At 39.2% G+C, this 25,130-nt stretch overlaps 1 protein-coding gene across 2 annotated transcripts in view; it reads right to left on the bottom strand.

The window, feature by feature from the left end:
* The window catches only part of SRGAP1 (SLIT-ROBO Rho GTPase activating protein 1), a 264,777-nt gene that overhangs the window by 128,982 nt on the left and 110,665 nt on the right, over nucleotides 1–25,130 (bottom strand). For both annotated transcript variants that reach the window (XM_021678635.1, XM_021678634.1), the window contains exon 2: nucleotides 3,939–4,134. In XM_021678635.1, the coding sequence (XP_021534310.1) occupies nucleotides 3,939–4,134 (196 nt within the window). The remainder of the gene's footprint in view (nucleotides 1–3,938; nucleotides 4,135–25,130) is intronic.

Consider the following 25,130-nt stretch of genomic DNA (forward strand, 5'->3'; position numbering starts at 1 on the left):
TAAATAAATGTTATTTCACTCACTGGATAAACACATCATTGCCTTAATAAGTGATAACAATACCAACAACAATAATAGCATCCGCTAGGGCGCCTGGGTGGCTCAGTTGGTTAAGCGACTGCCTTCAGCTCAGGTCATGATCCTGGAGTCCTGGGATCGAGTCCCACATCAGGCTCCCTGCTCAGCAGGGAGTCTGCTTCTCCCTCTCTGTCTCTCATTCTCTCTCTTGCAAATAAAATCAAAAAAATAATAATAATAATTAAAAAAAATAGCATCAGCTATCAGGCACTGAGCACCTACTCTAAGAAATACTACACAAGAGCACAGAATATGGATCTATACTGTCCAAGTTCAAATTCCAGAACTACACTTACTAGCTATGTGATCTTGGCCAAATTATCTAAACTTCTCTCTGCCTCTGTAACTTCATTTGGAGAATGGGTAAAATAACAGTATTTATAAGATTCTTATGAGGATTATTTCAGTTAATATATGCATATTTTGGGACACCTGGGTGGCTCAGTCGGTTAGGCGTCTGCCTTCAGCTCGGGTCGTGATCCCAGGGTCCTGGGATCGAGTCCCGCATCAGGCTCCCTGCTCAGCGGGGCGCCTGCTTCTCCCTCTGCCCGCCTGTGTTCCTCCTCTCGCTCACTCTCTCTCTCTGGTAAATAAATGAAAAAATCTTTAAAAAAAAAAAAAAATGCATATTTTAATGCTTACTATAATGCCTTAGATCCATAATGAGTGCTCTACAAAGTTAGCTATTTTTATTTAGCGGCTGGTCTAAAGACTTTACATACAGTAACTCTACGTAATCCTTACCACTACAATTTAAGGCAGAAATTCTTTGTATCCCCTCTATCAGTGAGAGAAGTGAAGCTTAGCGAAGCATGCTGATCTGATGATTTGCTGTTGAGACCAAAGCTAGTATCAGAGTCTTTGAGCCGAGGAAGGCTGATATAAGCCTTGGTCTTCTGTCAGTGTCAACTTTAAGCTAAGGACTTTCTACATAATGAGCAACCCAAAGCTGAGTACTGTGCCCAAGACTTAACATTTGTTTGCTGGAGAGGAGAAGAAACACTGAATGCATAACCCATGCCGGCTATCAATCACATCAAGGACTTCATCATGTTTCTCATTTAATCGTCATAAAATCTCATTTTAAAAGTTAGGAAAACAAGGCTCAGAAAGGGTAAGCAACTTGACCAAAACCACACAGCAAAGCCAGTATTCACACCAGGTCTGGCTCTTTCATAAAGTCCGTCCTTGATTTTCTTCATACTCTTGATTTGTCCTTTCTGTAGATTTATTAACCATCTTACCTTCATTCCCATATTCAATAAACTTACCCAAGTCAAAGAAAATTCCAAACGGTTTACCTTTTGACAAAACAAGTCAACAAACTGGGATATAGAAAAGAGGGCAGCTGAAGCCCTAAGGGATCAGACTAAGGTGCATGGCCCCATACCAGTTTTCAGTTCACAACCGATGACCAAGTGCACAGAAGACATTCAAAAATACTTACTGAATGGATGAATGGGCTGTCTTCTTACTTGTAATCACTTTAAAAAGGGACAGTTACTATAATACAGTATTGCTCCAGTCTCCTTTCCAGCTCTAGCCTCTGTCAGGTACATTGGACATCTGTCCACCCTGGGAACCATCACTAAGATTTATTTCTATGCTGGACCAACATGAGAAGTTAGCCATAAAAAAGTATTCCCTATCTAGAATTGTTCTGCATTTGCTTCTGCAAAAGTAACCTGGGGATACTGCCCACCCTACTTTTTGGGTAGGATCCAAGGCCATAGAAGGGTATAAAAGAAAACAGTAAGCCAACGGTGAAGACAAAGACAGGCTTCTCTGCAACCCCCTCCAGTCTGCAGCTCAGCCTGAGCAGACAGGCCTCCTTGTTGTTACAAGGGGGTAGGTGGTTTTCTGTTTTACCAATGCACTGAGATAGCAGTTATGCTGGTCCCGATTTTAGGCTGGGGTGCAGTGCAATAGGGTTGGTGGTAGGAAGCCTTCAGTCCCACCTCTCTACCTTGAACAGGCCTCACCTTCTGCCCCACATGGGACTAAAGGGTAGGGATAAATGTCCACTTGAGTTTTCAGCTCCTTCTTCCTTTTTTGGCCCCTGGAAATTTCCCTTACTTTCCTATGAGTTCAGTTACACATTTAAAATGATGTCTATTATATTTTAATCAGCATTTCTGAGAGTTTTATAGCAGAAATACTTTTCAGATTACCTAGTCTACTGTATTTCCAGAAAAGACTGTGTTGCCTTTTAAGTATCTCCTAGACAAGTCTATCTCTTTCTCCCTGCAGTATTGCTAGTTCACACCATTACTGTGAGAAACCCCTACATGGTCCTCCCTCCCTCCACTATAGCTCCTTCTAGTCCACAGTCCTATCTATAGTCTTTGTCATCATTTTAAAATGCAGGTCTGTGGGGCACCTGGGGGGCTCAGTCGTTAAGCGTCTGCCTTCGGCTCGGGTCGTGATCCCAGGGTCCTGGGATCGAGCCCCGCTTCGGGCTCCCTGCTCATCGGGGAGCCTGCTGCTCCCTCTGCCTCTGCCTGCTGCTCCCCCCAACTTGTGCTCTCTCTCTGTCAAATCAATAAATAAAATCTTCAAAATAAAATGAAATAAAATAATACAATACAATACAATACAATAAAACATGGGTCTGAGCTGGGTCATTCTTCTAATTAAAACTCTCCTAAGGCTTCTCATGCCCTCAGGACAAAGTCCAAACTGTGGAGTGTGATCTACAGGCCTCCCGGATCTGGCACAATTTACACCTGGAGCCACACTACTCACCGCCTCACTACTCACTCCCACCCAACTGCTTCTGTTCCGTAAAACTGCCTTACACCCCCCCTTCCCTTCTACTCCCTGATGCAGGTTGTTCCCCTTGCCTGGAACATCCTGCTCTGGGCCCCTCAGCTTGCCAACTAGTCCTTCATGTCTTCACTTACGTATCACTTCCTCCGGGACCTTTCTCAGACCGTCCCTTCCCCACCTCCACTATAAAATGGATTTCCATTGGGTCTGTCTGTGGCATCCTGCACTTACCCTGTCACAGTACTTGTATTCTCCATTAAAGTTGCCTGCCTACTTGTCTCTGTCTTTAGGATCTAAATTACAAAGTAAATTTCATTACCAGAAAATCTGTATTTTTTTAAATGAAGGACGTACATTTAATTCAAAGGTTTTTTTTTTTTTTTTAAATTAATTCAAGGTTTAACTGCACTTGGTCATAAGCATTTTACTAAAGCTCCTTGTTTTAAGTCAGTCTCAACTGGAGTGACCACAAACATGATTGGGGTGTAGGGAGCTAAATATGCTCCCTACTGCTTATTTTCATACAAAATCACTACAGAAATCCTGAGGTCTTTGAAGAAGCAGCCATTTTAAATGTGCCCACTGAAATATCTACCTGTAGAGACCAACTCCCACTTTTCTGTAATCAGTAATTTTATGAACACACTCTGTTTCTTATTTATAAAATTATCCAGGGACGCCTAGGTGCCTCAGTTGGTTAAGTGGCTGCCTTCGGCTCAGGTCATGATCCCAGGGTCCTGGGATCGAGTCCCACATCGGCCTCCTTGCTCAGCAGGGAGCCTGCTTCTCCCTCTGCATGCCTCTCCCCCTGCTTGTGTTCTGTCTCTCTCTCTGACAAATAAATAAATAAAATCTTTAAAAAAAAATTATCCATAAATATACATTTATTGGAAAGAAAAAATGTCAAGAGAACACTTTTAAAATGTGATACATTGATGCTCATAAATTATAAATGCAGAGTTGCTTTTACCTATGGGGATATGCTAATCAACAGCTTCTCAGACAAAGATGCAAAATTCTAAAACCAAGAAGGGTGGTAAGAAGGTAGGCTATCACCTTGGAAAGAAGAATTTGAGTCAAGTCTCTCTTACTTGTACTGCTGGTGATCCTTAGTGCTTCTTGTTTTTGCCATGAACCTTTCTGCTAACTTCTCTAGGTTCCGAGAATATTCCGTCTCAATTTCAGCTTTTTTCCGGAAGAAATCCTGCAGGTCCTGGAGAAGCTGAACTCTCATCTCTGTTTGCTGTTCCAGGCATTTTTGCTGTTCTACCAGCTGAGCTCGAATTTCTAAGGAAAGAAGAGAATCCATTTGACGATTTTGTGAAAGTTAGTGCTGGTATGTGCAAGATAAAGGTAATGAATCCTATTATACATTTAGCTCTGTATTGGACCTTTATGAGATTGCTAGGTCTAGACTGGTTCTTTACATAATCTGCTGACCTTTTAAAAGAATGAGACAAGTCCCAGGAAGGAATGTCAGAAATTAGAACAGAAACATGGGTTACATTTGCAATGCCACAAGCATGCATGGAGTCATGAGGGCAAAAAATGAAAGCCTTTAAGATAACAATTCATAACATGTGACATGTTTGGGGTGCTGCGTACATTGTAATTTTCTCAACAGCATTTTATCTCAACTATCCCTTTTGAGTTTGAATGGCAAAGATGCGAGCATCATTTCTTCCAGACTTCTGAACCACCGTGTATTTGCCAGTTGGCACAGACAGACACTGACATCTGGTAATTTGTATTTAGTGCATAAATTTCTAGTTTGTAAAACACGTAGCTTCTGGGTTTATAGGGATGCCGTGCCTGAAAATAATTTCTTTCTCTATCCAAATAATCCATTCATCAATCGAGTCCTCAGATTCCACTTTATTACTCCATTCACAACATCAAAGGCTCTTCACCTGGCCTTCACTTTTTACACATTGTTCAAACTAACAGCTCTATTGACACATGTAATCCTGAAAAGAATCCTTTGATGATTTTAATACATTAGGAAGGTGACGGTTAGTCTTTCACTGATTTAGGAAAAACACAAAAGCAAAGGCGTGCCATGCAAAACTATCTGTAAATGACTATAACAACGAAACCTGTGTGTTTTGGAAAATGGGACAGGTACAGCAATAACTACTGACTTATTCTTGTCTGAGACCCAGGGCTAACCTCCAGACAAGAATACTCATACTGGAAAACTCTATTTCATCTTTCCCAGACTCACTGCGTATTCCCTTAAAGTGAGGGCTGAATCTAATTGAGTAGAGTTAATAGAAATCAATGTCCAGGGGCGCCTGGCTGGTTCAGTCAGTGGAGCATGCAACTCTTGATCTCAGGGTTGTGAGTTCGAACCCCATGTGAGTATAGAGATTACTTAAAAATAAAATCTTAAAAAAGAGAGAGAAATCAATGTCCAAATAACATTTAACATTTCCTCAATTCCTTTCTATTATTCTTCAACAGAGAAAGACCAAGCTCACAATATATATGCATACATTTGGCCATGTTTAATCAAGCTCATTAACAGCAGGGTGGTCAAGTTCTCAATGGGGAGTCAGGAAACTTGCTCAATTTAATAATGGATAGCAATAATCAAACACTATTCTACACCCTATTGAAGTAGGTAGGAGTATTAGCCTCATTTTACAAAGAAGGAACTGAGATTTAAGGAGATTAAATACTTTATCCTGCCAAAAAAAGACACAGTAACTATGAAACGAGGCCCTCAATAAGGTCAGGTTCCAGGCAACACTGCTTTGGGGAACCCTAGGAAAGGGTAGGAAACATTTCTCAAGTGTCCTTTCCTTGGTTTCTCCACCTCTAGATTGGGGGACCCTATTATTAATCTCATAGAAGTGTGGTGATCACCAGAGTGAAAACATTATTACAGGCTTTTAACCACGATGAACAGCATCTGGTTTTTAGTCAATCAAAGTAAGGGTTTTTCAATACAGTATTATAATCAGTATGTCTGGCAAACTCTTTCCCCCACAAATACAGAACTATTTTTGTTTCATGGAGAAAAAAGAAATCAAGGGTGGGGGTATTTCTCATTCAGGAATCTCAGTAAGTCTTTTAAGATTTAGTAATTTTAGCACATCTTGCTGTGCTAAGAGAAAATAAATCAATCGTCTTAGGCTGTCAATTAGGATTTTTTTTTCTTTTAAGCTGCATTAGTGCCAAATAAGAAATAAAAGTGGCCAAGAGTACAGATCTCAAGAGATCCACACAAAAATTCTGTGGGCTTCTTTCTTCAGTCTCATTCTTAGATTTCCTCTTGCTTCCTTCAGTGTTTAAAATCAAGAGCTAGGGCATTTTGAGAAGGAGGACTGTATCTAAACAGTTAAAAATCTCATCTTTTTTGCAGGCAGTAACTGTTACTTCATATTATCTGTAATTTTCCCATCAAAACAGGACACTAGCAGCATTTTCAAGAAGGAAAATGTGAAGGGACAGAATCTAGGATATTGTTGTGAGAAAGTAAAACACGCTCCAAAAACTGAAGGAGAATTCGTTTGATTACCTCTTCAATTTAGACAAGTTGGGTACAAATGAGGAAAGATTCACAAAAAAAGAACACAAGGAAAAAAAATATCAAGATAAAAGTACTACAATAATACATGTCTTATTAGGAAGAGGAAACCTCTGGGTTCTTTATACCACACCAGAGCCACAAGGCAGGACAATGTCAGAGTAACTCACTTCACTGCACATCCAGTAAGGCTTTATTAATATGACCTCACTCGATGTGATCTAACAGTAAATGGCACTGACAAGTTGAAAAGATTTTTAAATACATGAGTAAAATAAATAGTCATAGCAATCCTGGTCCACTGCTCAGAACAGATCCAAGAAGCCAGTGATGTACTGTGCCCCACACCGGACCAGTTCTTGCAATGGACCACAGGGTGCTACAGGACATAGCACCACTGTCATCCCAGGTACCAAAGAATCGTGACGGCTGGACCTGGTGAAAGCATCACATTAAGGAGTGATTTCAAGAAAAAGTGTGAGTCTTATTTCTGTAGAAGAGATTACAACTTCCCACCCACCTTCTTTAAAGACACTCTTTCAGGATTCTATTAGCTTTCATGTGTTAGTATTGATCTGGATATATATTTTTTATTTATTTATTTATTTATTTATTTTTGAGACTCAAGCTTCATTTTAATTTAGCTAACCAAGCCATTATTGAGCTCCTATTTTGTGTTAGGCAGGAGTTACAAAGATTTCTAATAGACAACTCCTTCTGGTAGGAAGTACAAATCATAAGTTGATGGTATCAATACATCAGTGCTATAATGAAGAAATGTACCAGGAAGCTATGGAAAGAGGAGCGGACAGTGGTAGACTGTGGAAGAGTCTGGAAGACATAATGCCCTGAAGGATAACTATGTTATAAGATATACAGCTATAACCACCAAGAAAGTGGAAAGACAATGCATAGATTAGGAGAAATATTTGCAAATTATGTATCTAATAAGGAACTTGGGTCTAGAATATACAAAGAACTCTTACAACCCAATAATAAAAACACAAATAATCCAATTTTTAAAATGGGCAAAGAATCAAAATAGACATTTTCTCCCCAAAAGATCTACAGATGGCTAATAGCAGATGAAATGTGGCTCAACATCATTAGCCATCAGGAAGAAGCAAATCAAAAGCAAATGAGACACCTCTTCACACCTGCTTGGATGGTTATAATAAAAAAGATAACAAGTTCTGGGGAGGAAGTGGAGAAACTGGAACCCTCGTTTGCTGCTGGTGGGAATGCAAAATGGCACAGCTACTCTGGAAAACAATCTGGCAGTTCTTCAAAAGGTTAAACATAGAGTTAACACAGATTCAGCAAGTTCACTCCTACCTAGGTACACACCCAAGAAAAATGAGAACACAAAAATTTATATACAAATGTTTATAGCAGCATTATTTATAATAGCTGAAAAGTAGAACAACCTACATGTCCATCAATTGTTGAACAGATAAGCAAAATGTGGTCTAGCCATAAAACGTTACTCAGCCATAAAAAGGAATGAAGTACTGATTTGTGCTACAACATGGATGAACCTTGAAAATATAACCTTAGTGAATGAAACCAGTCATGAAGGGAAATTGATTACATTATGAGATGTCTGGAAGAGACTAATCCATAAAAAGCGGATGAGTTGTTACCAGGGCTAGAGGAGTTGGGGGGAAATGGGAGGGGATTGCTAAGGGGTGTGGGTTTCTTTATGGGATGATGAAAATGTTCTAGAAGTGACTGTGGTGATGGTTACAAACCTGTGAACACACTAAAAAACAGTGAACTGTACACTTTCAGTGGGTGAGTTAAATGATCTGTGACTTACAGCTCTTATATAAAAAAAGATATACTGCTGTATCACAATTCCATGAAATTTGGGTTGTGGAGACATTTCTAAGAATGATGATAATAGTAATAAAAAAATAACTCCTCTTATTTTCATGCCTAGTACTTTTTAGTAGTTAATCAAATTGGACAACATAAGGGCAAGTACTTTAAAATCATGTCTTTGGGGTGCCTGTGTGGCTCAGTCGTTAGTGTCTGCCTTCGGCTCAGTCGTTAGTGTCTGCCTTCGGCTCAGGTCATGATCCCAGGGTCCTGGGATCGAGCCCCGCACCGGGCTCCCTGCTCTGCGGGAAGCCTGCTTCTCCCTCTCCCACTCCCCCTGCTTGTGTTCCCTCTCTCTCTCTCTCTCTCTCAAATAAATAAAATCTTAAAAAAATAAAAAACCAAAATGATGTCTTCATGATGGCTCTTGCTTCAGTACTTTTACTTCACCCCAAATTTGTTTGTAAGCCAGAGTAGAAATTTACTAACAGGTAAGCATTCATTGGTGTGTTAATTGCTACAATTTCTAATGGTATAGAAAAGATTTACCTAATAGAACATTAGGAGGGGCTTATTACCATGACTCCCAAACAACTGCATAAAACAGCACAATCTCTTTTAGGCAGAAAAATGCTGTCTCTGAGGAGGCTGTAAGCAGTCATTACTTAAATCTAGGTCAGGACCTACTAAATAATAATAATGGCCATTTTAACAGGGCTAAAATTTGCTGTTTTTTAAAAAAGGACTTATTTCATTTCTGATCAACCAGAGTGCCACCACAGAAGGAATCAACATTAAAAATCCAACAATAATACACAAAAAGTGTGCTTTCAAACTACTCAATAAATTTGTTAAACAAAATAGAAACAGTTCTCCTAAGCTATAAAAATCTGCTGACAATACTAAATAAAACAAAATTGCCTTGGAAAGGAGGAAACGGAGACATTTCTTCTTACTGCTGATAAAGAAAGGGAAGTCCTAATCCTTGAAATAAATTTGTGTGAGACCACAGAATGATGCATATTTCATGGAAAGATTGAGTCCATAAGACTGGGCTGCTTCTCTAATATGTTACTAAATGACTAGGACTAGTGCATAAAATCGATAGATTGGGTGTGACACTCATGATCGTCCAGCAGATAGAACGGCAACAATATTTCTAAGTCATCACAAACCATCTCAATTATTTCATAGTCTTGTTTGGTCAGATTTTTCCTTATGATAATTAAAAAAGTATACATTCTGTTAGAATTTATCAGTACCAATGGATATAAGGTATTTTCCCAAATGACAGGTGAGAGCCAATGGAATGTCTCAGAGAAGAACCCAGTGATGCTCTAACTGGTTCCATCAATTATTCACATGCTTACTGTTCACGTGAATATATATACAATCTTCCAGCTGCTGATTAGCTAACTACCAGGCGCAAACTTCGGTGAAATGTGTTTAGGCTAGAAGTTTGGAGCAAAAAAGAAAAAAAAAATCCACAAAAGTAAGCAAAGACCATTTCACTAGAAATCCCAATCCAAGATTTATGCTTCTCTTACACTTTGCACAGAAATTAGGTGACATCAATATGGACCCAGACTGGAGTTACAGTGTTATCTATTACAAATCATGGGAGGGGTGCCTGGGTGGCTCAGTCGGTTAAGTGTCCCACTCCTGATTTCGGCTCAGGTCACAATCTCAGGGTCTTGGGATCGAGCCCCACCTGGGGCTCTGTGCTAAGTGGGGAGTCGGCTTGAGATTCTCTCTCTCTCCCTCTGCCCCTTCCCCCCACTGGCGCATGTTCTTTCTCTCTCAAATAAATAAATCTTTAAAAAAAAAAATCATGGGACATGGGGCAAGTAACTTAACCTCTCAAATTTCACCTTGAGAAATAACAGTCCCATCTCATGAGACTGGTGAGGATTAAATGAGTAGAAATGAAAAGCATGCCTCAATCTGCAAACCACCATGAAAAAGGTAAAGATGCTGTTACTACTAGCATCTGCAGGCTTTCATCGCAAAGATACTCACTGACTGCTTCCTTGTGCCAGGCTCCTTACTAGGGGATAAAGAACAGGCTGAAAGTCATGAGCCCGATCCTCAGTGAGAAGACAGACAATGCAAACAGTGAGAGCCAGTGACCTTCAGGACCTTAAGGTTTGAATGTCAAAGAGCAATAGAGGTGTGCGGAGGAAGTTTCCATGGTTGGGCAAAGGGTTAAGCACTGAGGAGGTGATCCTGAGGTTGACCTGGCAGTTTGTTGATACACACAGGGGGATGGGTACTCTGGGCTGAAGGATTAGCATACTCACCTGCAGGAGGAGGGAGAGAACAAGGAGAGTTATACCAAGGGCTTCTGTGCTGCTGAAACCCAACCCTGGACCGCTAGGGGGTCTGGTTATGGGCCTAGGGCAGCCCCAAGCAGAACACTAAGGAGCACGATTTTATATCTTAGGCCAGTTTCCCAAACTGGTTTCATGGTAAAAACCACCTAGGGTGCTTATTAAAAACACCTGTGTCCAATCCCCTTGGCTGGCTATTTTCATCTTGGTCTGGCAGGACCTGGAATGGAGGATTTTAATTAAGTACCCAGGTGAATCTTTTCATTGGGCAACCAGGAAACACGAGTGAAGAACTGAACAATTCTGAATAAGGAAGATATATAACCAGACTTGCATTCCAGAAAATCACACAAATAACTAAATGAAATGCTAAGCATCCTACACCTCATGAAATAAGAGTTTCTTTTGTAAACTCTATGGTTCCCTGTTTGAATTATGAATTACTAGGCAAAACAAACCAACAATAAAACCCTCACAAGAATGAATGGGATCCATGTTCTCCCCTACCTACGCCTCTTATTTTAATTAGTTATGAATCACTCATTTCTGTCATCTGGTGTGGAAGATGACAGAAATGGTGTGGTTCTCCACAACCACATTGTGGAGAAACCTTTACAGCTGTGCTGCCCAATATGGAGCCATTAGTCACACTGAGTGCTTCCAATGTGGCTAGTCCAAACTGAGACAAAAAATACACTCAAGATTTCAAAATCTTCGTATGAAGAAGAAAGGATATAAAATGTCTCACTGATGGGGCGCCTGGGTGGCTCAGTCGTTAAGCGTGTGCCTTCGGCTCAGGTCATGATCCCAGGGTCCTGGGATCGAGCCCCACATCAGGCTCCCCTCTGTGGGAAGCCTGCTTCTCCCTCTCCCACTCCCCCTGCTTGTGTTCCCTCTCTCGCTGTGTCTCTCTCTGTCAAATAAATAAATAAAATATTTTTTAAAAAGTCTCACTGATAATTGTTAATGCTGACATTTAAAAATGTAGACATTGGGAAAAAACTCTGGACATTGGGTTATAGAAAAGACATTATTAAAATTAACTTCACCTGTTCATCTGCTTCTCTTCACTTTTTAAAATGACTATTAAAAAATCTAAAATTATGGGCGCCTGGGTGGCTCAGTTGGTTAAGCGACTGCCTTCGGCTCAGGTCATGATCCTGGAGTCCCGGGATCGAGTCCCGCATCGGGCTTCCTGCTCAGCAGGGAGTCTGCTTCTCCCTCTGACCCTCCTCCCTCTCATATGCTCTCTCTCTCTCTCTCATTCTCGCTCTCTCAAATAAATAAAGAAAATCTTTAAAAAAAAAATCTAAAATTAGAAATGTGGCTCATCTATATAACAAAGCTCCTCTAGGATATGAGTACATTAGCAACTAAGTTTCTCATAGGTGGAATCTGCAGTGTGGAGTTCTCACCAGAAAAGGTTTTTGAAGAATTAGCAGGCTTGATCAGAAGACAGAACTTAAGCATAATGGATATACGGGGTAGAATACAGAGTAGCAAGACACAGTTACAGTTAGAAGTGTGACCTTGGAGGAGTAACTATTTCTTTGGAATCCTCAACTGCAGAATGGTTACTAATTATAGATGCCATATTCCCCCTTCCAAAGACAATGAAAGGTTTTAACAAGAAATGAAGACTTTCTCATCTTGTAAAGCATTGTTTTGGCTGATTATCATAAAATGTGTAATGAAAAAGGAAGAAAAACGTCCTAGACTTGATAATATTGACTACATAGGCTAAAGGACTTTCAGAAAAGAAAAGATCATGGGCCAATGGGGGTTATTATCATCAGTGACAGCTTCAGAGGGCATTGGCCCTGTACGGCCTTTAAAGATAATGCAGGATTTGGAAGGCTGTGCAAATTTGGGGAATGGAAACGTAGTTCCTTAAAGTAAAAATGGTATTTTTGACACTCTAGCCCAGAAGAGTTAGGTTCTAGGGAAGGAAGCTTCGGGTGGCTGGACCAAATGTAACCTTCCAGGTTACTGCCTCATGGAAAATATAACTCCCTAGTCTTTCTACTTCTAAATTATGAGATCACCAACAATTCAAGCTAACTAAATAGCATAGACATATGAAATCAGGTTGCTTCCATTCTAAGCTGAATACCACGATCTCATCCTAGAACTCTAGAGATGGTTAGCATATTTGCGGGGGAGAATTATGACAAAACCTTTTGGAATAAAACAAGGTAACTGTCCTCTCAGTACAGTTAGTTAATCCTCATTGTTTTGGATATAAAAGTAAAGTCAGTTTCACAACATTTCTGACATTCTTAAAGAGAGGTTGTTTCCACTTTTCTAAGTTTTCATTACAACATCTTCATTTGAAAGGACATTAACCTCGTTTAGAATAAAAGCTTAGTACAGAAGCATCAGTTTTCATAGCTTTTGAGAGCCAAATATTTTATTTTGGCCTAGATAACATTTTCAGGTGAAGTATGGAAAACAAATCTGCACCTTTTTTTTTTCCCCAACGAAAACTAGCTAGCCAGGATAAAAGGCAATAACTTAAGGGGATCAATTATTGCAGTTTAGTACATTGCAGGAAAGGCCAGTTTAAGGAAGTAGAGATCTGAATGATTCACTATCATGTCTGTATTTGGAATGCACAAGAGGTAAGATTTCATTAACTTCCCCATAATTAAGCAAGGACATTTCAGACCGTATTAGTAGATTGATTTTTACTACCAGAAAAAGACCATGCGTGAAAATCACTGATCGTAGAGAGTACAAGGATTTACATTTTAGAATGAATGGCTTGTGTTGCTGACCTTTCAAAGGTTCAAGGCATTCTCTAGATGTTGACTTTCTTTCCGGATATAATTCAACATGAAGTCTCATGGAATAAATAGAAAAGCTTGCATATTTTTTTTGGAATACGTTTTAAGAATGAAAAACTTTTAAAGTGGTTTAAATTTTTTGTACTGAGTTACTTGCAAATTGAGGTCCCCCCTCCCTTTTTAAAGATTTTTAAGTAATTTCTACACCCAACATTGGGCTCGAACTCACAATCACGAGATTCAAGAGTCACATGCTTTACTGATGGAGCCAGTCAGGCGCCCCAAATTGAGCTTTTTCAAATCAAGGCTCTTCTCCTTATTGCAGTAATTACAATTTTAAAGTGTACAGTTTAGCCTCCTAAGCAATTTACCATTTACATGGTGAACGCCAGGAGAATATTTATTGAGTTCCTACTATGTTCCAGATTCTGTGATAGATGCTTGATATAGCTTAGCTCATTTAATTTTTACAGCAATCACATTATGTAGTGCCTCCATTAAATAGATGAGGATATCAAAGTAGAGAGAGGTTATTTTGTCCAAAGTCACACAATTATTAAGTACTAAAGCTTGGATTTCCATTCAGGTTTGTCTGATTCCAAAGCTCATGATACAAAATTATAATGTCCAACAATTACACATAGTGTATAATTATACAAAGCAAGTCCAAGTGATCCAGGCTGGCCTTCTAGATAATTTGTTAGAATGTATATAGATACTGTATGTAACTTAATGTATCAAATAAAATTTAACTGCCAAGTATCTAGCTAGCATCCTTTAGAAAAGCAATGATTATATTTCTATTATTTTACGTAATTAAGTAAAGCCAAAAGAACCTCCTCCTCCCCTGAAAAATTCAAATATTTTACAAAAACTGGTTAAGTGACTAATACTAATTCCCTAGTATTTCCTGAATGTTGTGGCTTTATGGGAAATTGTGTATTTAGGTCAACTGCTGCTGTTTTAAATTGTAAATTGTTATAAATTAATAATGTTAAAATTACTGTAAAGCTTTGAACTACACAGATTATAAATCCCTGAACACAAATATCATCTTTAAATTTCCATAGAGCACATAATAGATACTCAATAACTCTCTCTGATGAATGTTTGTTTTAGTGAAGATAAGTTGTCAGAAGGCTTAGTTATGTGCACATGGACTCAGGACCCAAATTTTGCTAATTCATAAAATGGTTTTTCCATTCCCCTCTCCCCAAAGCCACTGCCCCATCACCATCTCTTCTTTCTTTGCTCCATGTGGTCCCTCTGGCATCCAGCCTTACAAGGTTTCCCCCATTAACGACGCCCTATTTGGTCAACATTGGAAAAAGACTCCAGTTAAATCCATTGACTATCATGTTTTACACATCTCTCAATTAAAGTTATTTTATATGTCTACTTCTACCATAGAGGATACCTTCCATTTAGGAAAATGACAAAGGAAACACTAATCATTTCACTTAATTTTCTTTAAGTCTCTACTACAGACTTTGATTGAATTGCTATTGGCGACTTTATATCTTACGTTGATTTCGCTACAGTTCAGTAAGTGAGAGCTCCAGTAACCTCTGGCTCCAAGGAACTGGAACTCTGACTCAGAAGGTGACACTAGGAAACCAGAAAGTGGTCAAGTACTTGTGCTTCCTCAATATTCAGTTTACATTTACTGACAGTCACAGTTTTTGATCATAGAATAAATGCCTTTCAAGCTTTAGGCTACAAATCCTTAAAATAGATGCCATTAAAATACACACACACACACACACATACACACGTATATTAATATGTATATCTTCCAAGATTTTTCAGGCCTAAGCAAAGACTGAACAGCAAACAGCTTGTTAAAACCAGCTTGTAAAAAAACAGGGGCGCCTGGGTGGCTCAGTCGGTTGAGTGTCCAACTCTTGATTTCAGCTCAAGTCTGATCTCAGGGTTGTGAGATCGAGCCCCGCAATGGGCTGTGCACTCAGTGGGGAGTCTGCTTGAGATTCTCTCTCCTTCTCCCTCTGTGTGCACTCTCTCTCAAATAAAAAATAAATCTTTTAAAATGTAAGAAACATTAATTCTCTTCATTACTGTATCTCTTCTAAATACCAAATAAAATGTTCAATTTGATAGACAACCTACATATTGAAAACTACATTCTTTTATTTTATCCTCAGATATGAGCCAAACTCTGTAATAAAATAGTATTTCTAGTCCCGCATAAACATCCAACTTTTACCCACATAATCTGCAAAAACTGAATTCAACAATATTCTCTCAACAATGTCCACTTAACAAGTGAATAGTGAGAAAAGAAATGCTTCCGCTACTCATCCGACAAACATTTACTAAGCACCATCCAGGTGCTGAGCTCTGGCTAAACGAAGATAAACCAACCGCGTCGTGCCCCAGGACCTCTCAGACTAGCTCCTAGTCTACAGACATGAAAACAAATAACAGTTATTTTTACAATGATCATCATTTACAGTGCAATGCAGTAAGTCCTATAATGGAAGCATGTGCTATGAGAACACAGGAAGGAACAGCAAATTGCCCAGGTAAACCAGAGTTAGCAGATAAGTAGGAAAGTGCCAAGTTCGGGGGCGGGTACCGGAAGGGTATTATGGGCAAAAGGAGTAGTGTGTGCAAAGGCCCAGGCATAGGACTATCTAGTTCAGGGCATTACACGGATGGCAGTTTGTTCCATCCAACTGACAAGCAGGGGCTTATCAATTATTAGGAGGATTTTAAAAGTAAATACTCTAGGGGCATTGGGTGGTTCAGTCAGTTAAGTGTCCAACTCTTGATTTCATCTCAGGTCATGATCTCGGGGTCGTGGGATCGAGCCCCATGTTGGGCTCCACACTCGTGGGGAGTCTGCTGGAGATTCTCTCTCTCTCTCTCTCCCTTTGCCCCTTCCCACCATGCTTGTGCATGTGCTCTCTCTCTAAAACAAGTAAATCTTAAAAACATAAAAGTAAATCCTCTAAAATGGTAAGGGATGCTATTTTTATTCAGTTCCTCATTCACTTATTATTGGGAAAGTTTCAATTTATTTAGTAAGTGAAAAACAAATGCATATTCTTCATATTTAGAAAAGATAGCTGTAGAACTATGTTCTAACTGATGAAATTATCAGAAAATGACATTTCCTGCCAAATCCTTGACAAGAGATTTTTAAAAATTATTTTATGCTAATTTAGACAAGGGGGAACAGTGTCAACTATATTCAGTAGAATACTGAGGATACGGAATGGAAGGATTTATAAGTACCATACATGATCAGAGTTGCCTTCTATTTCACTTTAATTAGATTTAAGTTTTAAATTAAAGTAGCTTAAAATGACAAATTATTTAAAATACTTATCTTCTACCTTTCTTATCTCGTTTGGGGTCCATTCATCTTATAATTTACTTTGAACAGGTACACGTCTTAAAAGATATTGTATCATTTAATCTTCACAACAAAAAGCAGTTCAGAAATACTAAGGTAAAAATGCTAGCATTTTCTAATCTTATACCTCTTGATATGCTCTTTATAAGATCTCAAATACTCTCTAAGCTTTATGGCCTCTGCCAGGTCCACTCTTTCACAGAGCTGCTCTAATCTGGAAGAGATTCATTTTTAAATAGGATCAATGTGCGAACAGTCCAGTGTGTTGTGAAACACTGTCCTTCCTCCAAATCCCCAGTACCAGGGAGCTTCTCTCCACCTCTCCCCCAGTTATGCATCCATGATCTAGACATTGCCTTTTACTTGAAACTTTCCTCTCCAGGTCTCTGCCCAAACTGTGTACTTCCTCTGTTAAATTTTGCTCTGTTAAACAGCACTCTGTGGTAGGAGCACTGACAATAGTGACTTGATCTTCAGTCCTCCATCTGGTGCATGTTTGCTGGATGACCTTCCTTGGAGGTGTGTGTTCCATGACCCTTGGAGGTTACTTCACATACTTGAGAAATGCCCACGAATGCCAGGATAGGGGAGGCATGTTTTGGCCTCCCATGTCTCTGTTAGAGAAAACAAAGTCTTTCCCCTTCCTGATGCACAGGTAGGGCCACAAGATCTAATTACAGGTTAGCTGTCAATTAGGTGCATGCAAACCCTTTGAGATGCATGTGAAGGAACCCTTTGATCTTACTACTATGCCCCACATGACCCCTTGCTTGCTCTACAAAATCTGTGGACTAAGGTCTGGACATTGCGGGAAAATAACTGTGTGGCTAGATCACTGTCCGCCCAATCCTCCATCAGTAAGTTACCCTGAATAAAACTCTGTGTAAACTGTGTGGAGTGGCCTGTTTGTCTTCTGATCTCTAAGTGCTTTCTCAGTTTGGGGGATACTCTACTGTCCCGCCTCCACTTTCTAACACCTGTGTCTTATGTAAGAGGCAGGAGTCACAAAAAGACAAAAATGAAAGACAATGAACTGATAGATTGAGGGAAAAGAGGGAAGGTGGGAGCAAGAAAAGATAAAGGGAAACAGCTTAAAGGAAAAGAATTGAGGGGAGGGAGAGAAGTAAGAGAGGGAAAATGAGGGGTATATGAGGAAAGGGAGCAGGTGAAGAAAATGAAATAAATGTAAAGTAAGTGACGAAGGTCTTCAGGAAGTCACTGACTCAGTCTTGGGCACCGGAGGAACTGAGAGCGCTTTAATCTACTCAGGCTTGTCCTTAGGCTCCTAGCCTTTTCAAGAGTACATTTTGCTTTTAACAATTTTCGGATATCCGGCTTCAGTCTTAGGCCAGCATGAGAGTAAAATTTCAAGGTCAAGCATAACTTCTTTTTCTTATTAGAAGCAAAGCGTAGGTTGTTTGGAATCATAAGATCTTCCCCTTTTAAGCCTTTAGAAATCTAGGTGAAATCAGAATTGATCACGAATGCGTAACTTCACGTTTAATGGAACTTCAAGTTCAATGGATAAGCATGGGACTCAACCAGGCTCATTTTTCACAGGACCCTGATTCGAATGTAGTTCTGAGACCAAACAGTAGAAATTCTTTGTATTCATTCTATTTTCATGATTAATTTCTGCAGCTCCTGGAGCATTTTTAATTATCTTGACACCTCAGGGGTAGAGTGGAAAGGCCATTAAAAACAGGTAGAATTGCTCAGAATTCTTGCACCATCTTCCTTCTATGTAAAAAATGAGACCAATTCAGTAAGACCAAAAGCTTTCCATACTGACCCAGAGCACAATTTTTTTTTTCCCCTTTTAAGTTTAGATGTTTCTGGTGAGAACCCACACTACTCACAGGCACAGCTGATGTTCTCTTGGCTGCCGGCATTCAGAAAGCTGTCTGAATGGATGGCACTGAGCCTTCTGCCACTCCACTGGATCCTTCCCCAGTGCAAGTGCCAAGTAACCCTGAGTTTAGGCAAGCAACAGTCCTCAGGGCACTTCAGTCCCCGTCTCCTAGACCAGGGCCCTCCTCCTGCATGCCGGCAGTACGGCACAGGATGAATACATTTCTTCTTCTTCACTCTGGTTATAGGGTTGGCTGGCTGGGATCATCTCAAAGGCAGAACACTTTGCCCAAATCCAATGAAACGCTTTACACTGTTTAGTAGTCCCCTCCTGAGGCTGAAATAAATAATAGCTACTTACAGTCTTAAGATCTGCATGTGAGCATTATATACAGAGCCAGGGTCAAAAACTCAAATGCCCTCAGAAGCCAGATAATAAACGAGTGAAGTGGACAGGGTATAAAACAACAAGAGAAGGTAATGACCGTGCTTAGTGGGAGCGCGTGCCTCACCTACCATCGAGCTCCAGGTAGCACTTGCTACATAGGAAGCTTGATGCAGGTAAGCCAAATCTGATTTTGTTTTTTGAGAGAAGCCTGGAATTTGGATTTTGGGACAAAATTTCCAAATTTTTTAATATCAGCAACTAATTATATTAAAACAAAACAGAGTACATAGGCCAAACAAAACCCATCTTTGTGCCAGATTTTGCCTCTAGACTACCATTATGTGTTCTCCGACAGAGAGAAATTCTAAGCTTTTTGGACAAAATCACACCTTCTTCAATTGTCATAAATGTAACAAGAGAAACAAAATCAAGATTAAGGACAATTTGACGGGACCTCAGAAATGAGGCAGCAATGTAAATGGTGTATGGAAAACCAATCAAAACAAGGTGACATTTAGTGAGTAATATTATTTCCCAGCTTTTAAGTGAATTTATTTGTAACCTGGATGACAATGGCTTGACTTACTCTAAAACTCACACTAGTTTTCTTGGAACTGAAAATACTAGAACAGTTTCTCCTTCCCACCATTCTCTCCTGGGGCTCAGCCTAAATCTGGAAGATGATCTGAAGTCCAATCTCACTGGAACTCTTTCTCAAGAACTGTTCGTGCTGACTCAAGAAATCTGAGAAAAGCACTTCTCCCAGTGCTGGTACAATCCCATTAACCATCACTGCTATCAAAGGCTTTACTGAATAGTGTGTTCCAGTTTACTTTCTGTATCTCTCTTCTTTGGACACATGTTAGAGAAATAGAAGAATTACAGAATTTCAAATTTACAATAAGCCTTAGAAATCATTTGGCCGTATCTGCTGTCTGGTGATCAAATTCTCCCAAGTCCATGCCTACCCGGGATTCATTGTCTCCCAAGAGCAGCCTGTTCTACCATCTGGCAACTCCAACCCTTAGAGAAGTCTCCTTGAACTAAAACAAGAACTCATCCATTGGTTTGACAAAAATGTATCAAAATGCCAATGATATGACTCATACTAGTTGCTTTTATATAAAGATGAGTAAGCTGGGACATCCCTCCCCCTCTACAAAGAATTCACAGAAATATTTTTAAAATTAAATTTCAAACTTCCAAAAGGGTACTTTGCATGAGTAAGTGCACTCAAGAGACAAAACAAAGCCAACCAATCAAAAAGTCTAAGATGTAAGACAATTCATGAGAAGTGAATACAGAAATACGTAAAAGAAAGAAAAGGTTTAATAGCAGGGAAATAAGTATGAATACTCAGATATGAGGCTTCCTTCGAATTTAACCTAACATCTCTTCCTGATCACCCCAGAAACCAAAGGCTAAAAGGAAGACAGGTACCAAGTTCATTATCTACTGTCGAAGGAGATTTACTCACCCAGAATCTACCATACCTGGAGAGGTACAAAACCAGGTTTCAATATCACTACTTGTGTTCACTTAATAAACTCCTTCCCTTACTGATACCTGTATCCTTTTTCTGCTATTGCTGTCCCTTAAGCCTAATTCAAGAAAAAGATATTCAGTCAATTCCATCCCCATTCCCCCTCTAACCACAAGTCGCCCAATTAAGAGAAATGTGAGAAAAAGAATTCACTATATGGTAGTTTAAGGTCTGCATGACAGCTAACAGCTGAGAAGACTTGGTCCAATGAGAACTTAGTCATAAATTTTGTGCAAAGCTCTGTTTCCCCAGCTGAGCAGAAGTGAAAATTTCCTCTGTTAGTATAATCAAGATTTTTTTTTCCTTTGAAATTCTGAGTCCTGACATTGGGTAATTTATAGGAACTTAAACCTCAACTGAAACCAATCTCATTTAATCGTTATGAGGAATAAATTAGATAATGCTTATAAAGAATTCAAATAGAGCCTCACAAAGAAAATTTTCAACAAATGGTACCTATTGTTATTAATACCATTTTTACATCTATTGGTCCTAAAACATCTTCACCTATTTCTCAAGAATCCACATTTTTGTGAGTTCGAATGCACTGCTGATTCCATTTGAGGGTGGCGATTATGCCTATTAAGAATGCACTTTTTAATTTTTTCCCTTACTCATGCAAACATACTCATTTTAGCAGATTAGAAAAGTAGAAGGAAGGAGGGAAATCAACCATTTTGGGAACACACCTGTTAATATGGTACCATTATTTTTTGTGTTTTAAAAAAATAACCATTTATTGCTACAAAAGCAGACATATATATACTGTAAAATGTTGGAAAATGTAACTTAAAAAACCCACTTGATTTTCTATCATGGAGATTAATTCTGATAACATTTTGCTGTATATTCTAAATGTTTTTCTAATACAGAAAGCTCTAGGTTATATCCATTTTGACTTTCCAAACTTTAATGGTTTATTCCATGCCATTTCTGGTGGAAAAGCTATGACTCCACCTGTATACAAGTAGAAATTCCAGAGCCTCAGTAACCACCATCACTGGTCCCTTCCTCAGGACCATGTTCTTTATTAGGTTACCTCTAATCCTTACAACAGTCCTGCAAAATACATTCCAATATCCCTGTTTTGGGGATAAGAAAACTAAGACTCATAAAGATCAGGTGACTAGTCCAAGGCCTCAAAGCACTAAGTGACAGAGCTAGGTTTCTATCCATCTTTGTCAGACTCCAAAGCCTGTATGTTCTCCCCTAGCAGCAGCCTAAAGTTAAGTGAGATACAGATTCTCTATCTGAAAACACTTAAATGAACACAAACAATCCAATCCTTATTTGGGGAGTAAAGTAGTATGACTCTCACTTTACAAAAGGATAAAAGTGACTCAAAGTTCCATAGTGAAGAGGGATAGAGCTGGACTTTAAATCTAAGTTAGATGAGTACACCATCATTTTAATACAAGATAACTCGCTGCTATGTCATGTTTAAATTTAGAGTTTGCTGGGATTTTACATAAAATAAACACACTCTCAAGCCACCTACAAGTACTCACTGGTGAGCTTTGCCTGGGGTATAATTCAGAGGGAAAACCCAAAATGTAATTAGGGAGTTATATAGTCTTAATGTATACCACAGTGAAACTTACCCTGAGGTTTAAAAGTCCTGCTTATCAGACTACTGGGAAGGACCAACTGGGAATTTAGAGACCTGGATGAGACTCCCAGCTGTCACTAAATACCTGCTTGACCGTGGGCAAGTTACTGACTCTCTTCTGGGCTCCAGTGACTTCATCATTAAAATAGGTATAATAAATAATTCCCCCTACCCCCAGCCCCATGGACTCACACTGTTGTCAGACGATAAAGGTTATAAATGACAAAGGGTTTAGAATCCATTCATATGTAAGGTACCTAATAAAAGTAATGACAATTATAATAATGTATTACTATAGCTACATGTGACTGAGTGCAAATTATGTCAGGCATTGTTCTGTTGTATATGAATCAACTAATTTAATTTTCATGTTATTATTACCTCAACTTCACAGACAAGTAAACTGAGGCTAAAACTGGTTAAGAACTTGCCCAAGGTCAGTTGGCCAGTAGATGAAGCTAGGTTCTGAATCCAGACCGTCCGACTCCAGTCCATGCTTTTAATTACATGAAAAGGAGGTTCCTAAAATCCTTTACTTCTCTCACCGCCAACAGCCTCTGTGCCACCCCCACCAGGGGAAAAATACTGAAATATAATATACAGTTTCAGCAACTTTTGCTATTTCTAATTACATGATTTTATTTATTTATTTGACAGAGAGATAGCGAGAGCAGGAACACAAGCAGAGGGACTGGGAGAGGGAGAAGCAGGCTTCCCGCCGAGCAGGGAGCCCGATGTGGGGCTCGATCCCAGGACCCTGAGATCATGACCTGAGCCGAAGGCAGACGCTTAACGACTGAGCCACCCAGGCGCCCCTAATTACATGATTTTCTTTATAAAATCAATTTAAAGAGAAAATAATTTTTAAGCTATTCTGAGAAACTTGTTGATTAAAAAAAACAATGATATTGTCTATTTCATCAATGTTATCTTTAGGCATATCAGGTAATTTCATAAGGAAAATTTTTAAGGGTTCACAATTTTTCTTTTTTTTTTCCTATTTATTTATTTATTTTGATGTAGTGTTCCATGATTCATTGTTTGCATATAACACCCAGTGCTCCATTCAATACGTGCCCTCTTTAATACCCATCACCAGGCTAACCCATTCCCCCACACTGCTCAGGGTTCACAATTCTTTCAAAGATGGTTCTCCACAGGCAGCAACCTCTGTGAGCTCGGCTGCAGCAACCTCTTGCTAAGACATGTCTCCAAACACAAGGGAAGCAAGGGCAAAAATGAACTATTGGGACTTCATCAAGATAAAAAGCTTTTGCAAAGCAAAGGAAACAGTCAACACAACCAAAAGACAACCGACAGAATGGGAGAAGATACTTGCAAATGTCTTATCAGATAAAGGGCTAGTATCCAAAATCTGTAAAGAACTTACCAAACTCAACACCCAAAGAACAAATGATCCAATCAAGAAATGGGCAGCAGACATGAACAGACATTTCTGCAAAGAAGACATCCAAATGGCCAACAGACACATGAAAAAATGTTCCACATCACTCATCATCAGGAAAATACAAATGAAAACGACAATGAGATACCACCTCATACCAGTCAGAATGGCTAAAATTAACAAGTCAGGAAACGACAGATGTTGGCGAGGATGCGGAGAAAGGGGAACCTTCTTACACTGTTGGTGGGAACGCAAGCTGGTGCAGCCACTCTGGAAAACAGTATGGAGGTTCCTCAAAAAGTTGAAAAGAGAGCCCACCCTATGACCCAGCGACTGCACTGGTATTTACCCCAAAGATAAGAAGGGGTACCTGCACCCCAATGTTTATAGCAGAAATATCCACAACAGCCAAACTATGGAAACAGCACAGATGTCCATCGACAGATGAATGGATAAAGATGTGGTAAATATATATAGTGAAATATTACTCAGCCATCAAAAAAATACGAAATCTTGCCATTTGCAACAATGTGGATGGAACTAGAGGGTATTATTCTAAGTAAAATAAGTCAGAGAAAGACAATTATATATCTCACTCATATGTGGAATTTAAGAAACAAAACAGAGGATCATAGGGGAAGGGAGGGAAAAATAAAACAAGACAAAATCAGAGAGGGAAACAAACCATAAGAGACTTTTTCTTTTTAAAGATTTTATTTATTTGACACAGAGAGAGAACAAGTAGGCAGAGTGGCAAGCAGAGGGAGAGGGAGAAGCAGGCTCCTCGCTGAGCAGAGAGCCTGGTGCAGGGCTCAATCCCAGGACCCTGGGATCGTGATCTGAGCCAAAAGCAGACGCTTAACCGACTGAACCACCCAGGCGCCCCGCCATAAGAAACTCTTAATCATAGGAAACAAACTGAGGGATGCTGGAGGGGAGGTGGGTGGGTAGATGGGGTAACTGGGTGACAGACATTAAGGAGGGCACTGGGTATTATATAAGACTGATGAATCACTGACCTCTACCTCTGAAACTATTAATACATGTTAATTAACTGAATTTAAATTAAAAAAATAAAAAATAAAAATAAAAAACAGTAGCATTGTAAAAAAATTTTTAAAAGATGGTTCTCACTAAAATTTTCCCCCAATGATCCTGAAAAATTATATCTTGTTCTAAAAGGGATGATACTCGCTATCTTAAATGTTCAGTTCTGGGAAAATACCCAAAAAGAAGAAATTATGCCATTGAGATAATATTCTAATGTCTCCAATAGTCATATTTCAAAAAAACCCCTCAGTAATCTACTGAACAGTAGACCATCTATTGATTCTTCCCTCTTAACTAACTAGTGGTTCCTGTAGGGTTAAATATTATACAGGATAGACATGACTCTGTGGCTGTTGGTAAATATGTTCCTTCCCCTATATTTTTACAAACTCAAATGATACACCCGAAGTGTAGACAAGAAACCCTCAGAAAGTTATCAGGTAGGAACAGAACATGAATCACAAATGTAGGCTCCTTATGTAATTTTAAATTTTCTAGTAGCTAAAGAAAAAGAAACAGATGAAATTAATTTAAAATATATTTTATTTAGGCCAACATATCAAAATATTCTAAGTTCAATATGTAATCA

This window comes from Neomonachus schauinslandi, chromosome 5, assembly GCF_002201575.2.
Source record: "Neomonachus schauinslandi chromosome 5, ASM220157v2, whole genome shotgun sequence".
Classification (NCBI taxonomy): Eukaryota; Metazoa; Chordata; class Mammalia; order Carnivora; family Phocidae; genus Neomonachus; species Neomonachus schauinslandi.